Genomic DNA, 4,027 nt, shown 5'->3' with positions numbered 1-4,027 from the left:
AGTCTCTAGGGCTCGTGGACAGTGAACAGTCATCTGAGAAGGGCAAGAATGACAATGAACCTGATAAGAAGAATCTGTGCGGGGATTTGGAGGAATCTATAGCGGACAGTAAGGAACTGAATGAGCCTTCTATTCCAGATGACGAACGAAAGGTGGAGAATAAGGAGAAAGAGATACGTGAAGGAAGAACTATTGTGAGGAACAACAAAAGGGTTCCTTGGTCAGATCTATTTGTGAACAATAGAAACCCTAGCTGGTGTACAACGATCCCTGCTTTCCAAACAAATGGATGTGGAGCCTGACTTAAGTCTTCTGATCTTTCGAAGCCAGAGGACTCATACCAGAAATGTCTTGTGGGTTATTTTGTTGGGAAGGCCCCTGACAAAAATACTTTGAGCTTAATAGTTAAATCGTGGAGAGCTAAGATCAACTACATTAAGCATTCGTATGGTTGGGTGGTATTCAAGTTCTAGAAAGAAGAGGAGTTAGAAGAGGTATTATAGAAAGCTCCTTATATGGCTCATGGTAGAACTTTGTTTATGAAGCGTATGCCCAAACAATTCCAATTTAGGCTTGAGCACAGGACAATCTTGCTTGCGTAGATTCAGCGAAAGAACCTGCCAATAGAGATGTGAAACCCGATGGCTCTGGGAAGGATTTGCTCAGAAGTAGGTAAACCTCTATGTGCCGATAAGCTTATGATGATGCAAGAGAGAGTCTCCTTTGCAAGAGTGTTGATGGAGGTTGATGTTGCGAAGGAAATCAAACACTCAATTAAGGTCTTCCTACCGGATGATGAAGAAATGGAGCAGGAGGTGGTGTATGAAAACTTACCCAGATTCTGTTCCCACTGCAAGTATGTTGGGCACACCAGTAATTACTGTGGGATAAAGAAAAGGAAAGCAGAGGATGGTAGACCTAATGAAAAGCAATGCAATAAGCATGTGGAGGGTAACCAAAATACTATCTAGAAGGAGAATATTTAGGAGAGAGTAGATAAGGGAAAAGAGAAGATTGAGGTGACTGTTGTTGGCCCCTCAAATTTAACCTCGCTAGAGTGGGGTGGAAGTGAATCATGGGATCCTAATGTGAAGGTTATCTCGAATTGTGTGGATGATATTGGGTCATGCTACGTGGGGAATCTAGTGTGTGATATGTTCCCTGAGGTTGCATATGGTCAAAGCCAGGTTCCTAAACACAGGGAGGGTGGGAGTGGAACTAAAGAGGATATCCTAGTGGAGAATCTAAATGCAGGTGTTGGCTCTATGAAAGCTAAAGAAAATTAGTGTAATAAACCTGGGGGTGTTGAATCTGATGACTCCATTACTGTATGCTCTCCTACTCATGGTGATTGTGTTAATGGTGGAAAGGAAAATGATTTAAGGCAAGAGCATGTGCATGACCCCTGTCTATTAGAGTCCCAGCAGGTGGTTTGTGCCTTAAAAGCTACTAGTGCTTCGAAAGTTATTAATGAGGGAGTTGGTACTGTCAAGCTTAAAAAAGCAGTAAAGAAGGGAGGTGCATCAAACCAACCAAATAAGAAAGGGGGGCAAGGCCCCCAACATGCATAATGAAGACTGTTGTATGGAATATCAGGGGCCTGAATATGCCCCTGAAACAAAATGGGATCGAAGATCTCATTAGAAAAAAACAACCTGGATGTAATGGGAATTTTGGAAACAAAGTTGTCATTGAAAAATTTGGACAAAATGATGAACAGGAGATTTTGTATGTGGCAGCAAGTTAACAATTTCGAACTTCGTAAGGCTGGAAGAATTCTTGTTATATGGAATCCTCAGAAGGTGAAGGTGCAAATATGTCATAAAAATGAACAAGTCATTCATTGTTTAGTAAAGTGCCAGGTAACTTCAAATGAATTCTTAATGAGCTTTATCCATGGTTTTAATACAATTGTGGCTAGAAGATCATTGTGGTTGGACATTATCTAGACTGGCAATGGGTGTTCTGGACCATGGATGATTCTAGGGGATTTCAACTGTGTTCTGAGTAATAAGGAGAAAAGGAATGGTGTGCATGTCTCATCATATGAAAAAAAAGATATAAGTGAGTGTTTCAGTGTTGTAGGGCTCACAGTCCTAAAATCCACTGGGTGCTTTCTCATCTGGTCTAATAGGAAGGTATGGTGCAAACTGGATAAAGTTATGGTCAAACAATGCTGGTTTATGTCTGATTGGAGTGCTCAGGTTCTGTACCAGTTCCTTGGGAGTGTGTTGAATCATTCTGTTTCCCTGATTATCTTGTTTACACAACAAAATTTGGGTAGACCCCCCTTTAAGTTTTTCAACATGTGGTCTGCACATCCTGAATTCCATGAGATTGTCAAAGATGTTTGGCATGGCAATTTTGATGGTACTCTACAATATTGCTTCACCAGGAAATTACAAGCATTAAAGAGGCCTTTAAGGAAATTAAACTCTCTACATTACTCTCACATTTCAGTTCGAGCTGAAAGAGCTGAAGCTGAACTGGTGGAGATTCAAAGTAAGCTACATGATAACCCTACATGTCCTGAGTTGTAGAAAAATCTAAATGAAAAAAAAAGTGAAGCTGTGAGACTTGAGAATGCAAACAGACTGTTCCTCTCTCAGGTGGCTAAGTGTAAATTCCTTAGGCACTGTGACAGGAGTTCCTCATTCTTCCATGCTTTGTTGAGGAGAAACAAAATCAGGAATCATATTAATGTTGTAAAGAAATTGAATGGTGAGCTGACAAATTCTTATGATCAGGTGGCAGAAGAGTTTGTCTCTTACTATACTCAGTTGCTTGGTGTGGAGGATAGTTGTATTAAATTGAATACCCAGGTGGTCAAAAGAGGGCCTATGCTAAGTGAAGCTAGAAGGAATGACATGTTGCTACCCATATCAGATGAGCATATCAGGCTGGCTTTGTTCAGTATTGGTGATGACAAGTCTCCTGGACCTGATGGGTTTTCTGCAGGTTTTTTTAAGAAAGCTTGGAGTACCATTGGCCATGATTTTTGCCAAACAGTGTAGGAATTCTTCTGTAATAGCAGTCTACTGAAGCAGATAAATAACACAAACACTGCTCTAATCCCTAAGACAAATCATGCTAACTCTGTTAATGATTTTCGTCCAATCTCTTGCTGTAATGTCTTGTATAAAGTGATTGCTAAAATTATTGCAAAGAGAATTAAACCTTGCTTGGAAGATTTGATTAGTTATGCTCAAGCAGCTTTTTTCCAAGGGAGAAATATGGTCAAAAGCATCTATCTAGTTCAGGAATTGATTAGAGGATACAGCAAGAAGAGGATGTCTCCAAGATGCCTGTTGAAGATTGATCTAAAAAAGGCCTATGACTCTGTCTCCTGGGCTTTCTTGGAGGACATGTTGAAGAATCTTAATTTCCCAAAAAGAATGATTTCATGGGTTATGGAGTGTGTTTCTACTGCCTCTTACTTAGTTTCAGTAAATGGAAGGTTGAATGGCTTCTTCAAAGAAAGAAAGGGTCTGAGACAAGGGGACCCTTTATCCCCTTTTCTATTTGTAATCTATGTTGAATACCTATCAAGACTTCTAAAATCTCTGGAGGGTAAATTTAAATTTCATCCTAAATGTGGAGAGTTGAAGATTACTCACTTAGTATTTTCCGATGATCTGATGCTATTCTCTAGAGGAGATGTTGTGTCTGTAAAGTATTTAATGGACTTCCTGAAGGAGTTTGCTCAATGTTCTGATCTCTCTGCAAACTGCCTGAAGTCTAACTTATTTTAGACTAGAATGAAGGCTAATGATCTTGAAGAGTTTATCAACCAGATTGGGATTAAAGAAGGGGTGTTTCCCTTCAGATACCTGGGCATCCCCCTAATGTCATCAAGATTAAATGCAGCTCACTATAAACCACTGGTTGATCGCATTGCTAGGTTGATTAAGGGCTAGCTTGGGCATACATTATCCTATGCTAGGAAGCTTGAGATAATAAACTCAATCATTCAAGGCTTAGAGTGTTTCTAGCTCGCAATTTTCCCCATTCCCCTTAATGTGTTAAA

General features: G+C 40.0%; 1 protein-coding gene across 1 annotated transcript; it reads left to right on the top strand.

Annotated features, from left to right (window-relative positions):
* The first annotated feature begins 641 nt into the window (after window positions 1–641).
* LOC131147628 (uncharacterized) lies at window positions 642–3,752 on the top strand. Its single transcript, XM_058097133.1, has 7 exons — window positions 642–951; window positions 1,057–1,256; window positions 1,371–1,505; window positions 1,740–1,862; window positions 1,950–2,489; window positions 2,610–2,958; window positions 3,145–3,752. The coding sequence occupies exons 1-7, from the start codon at window positions 642–644 to the stop codon at window positions 3,750–3,752; spliced, it is 2,265 nt and encodes a 754-aa protein (XP_057953116.1).
* Window positions 3,753–4,027: the final 275 nt, after the last annotated feature.

The sequence above is a fragment of the Malania oleifera genome, chromosome 1, assembly GCF_029873635.1.
Source record: "Malania oleifera isolate guangnan ecotype guangnan chromosome 1, ASM2987363v1, whole genome shotgun sequence".
NCBI lineage: Eukaryota > Viridiplantae > Streptophyta > Magnoliopsida > Santalales > Ximeniaceae > Malania > Malania oleifera.
The sequence above is the reverse complement of the archived record's forward strand: the minus strand, read 5'-3'. Positions and strand labels throughout refer to the sequence as shown.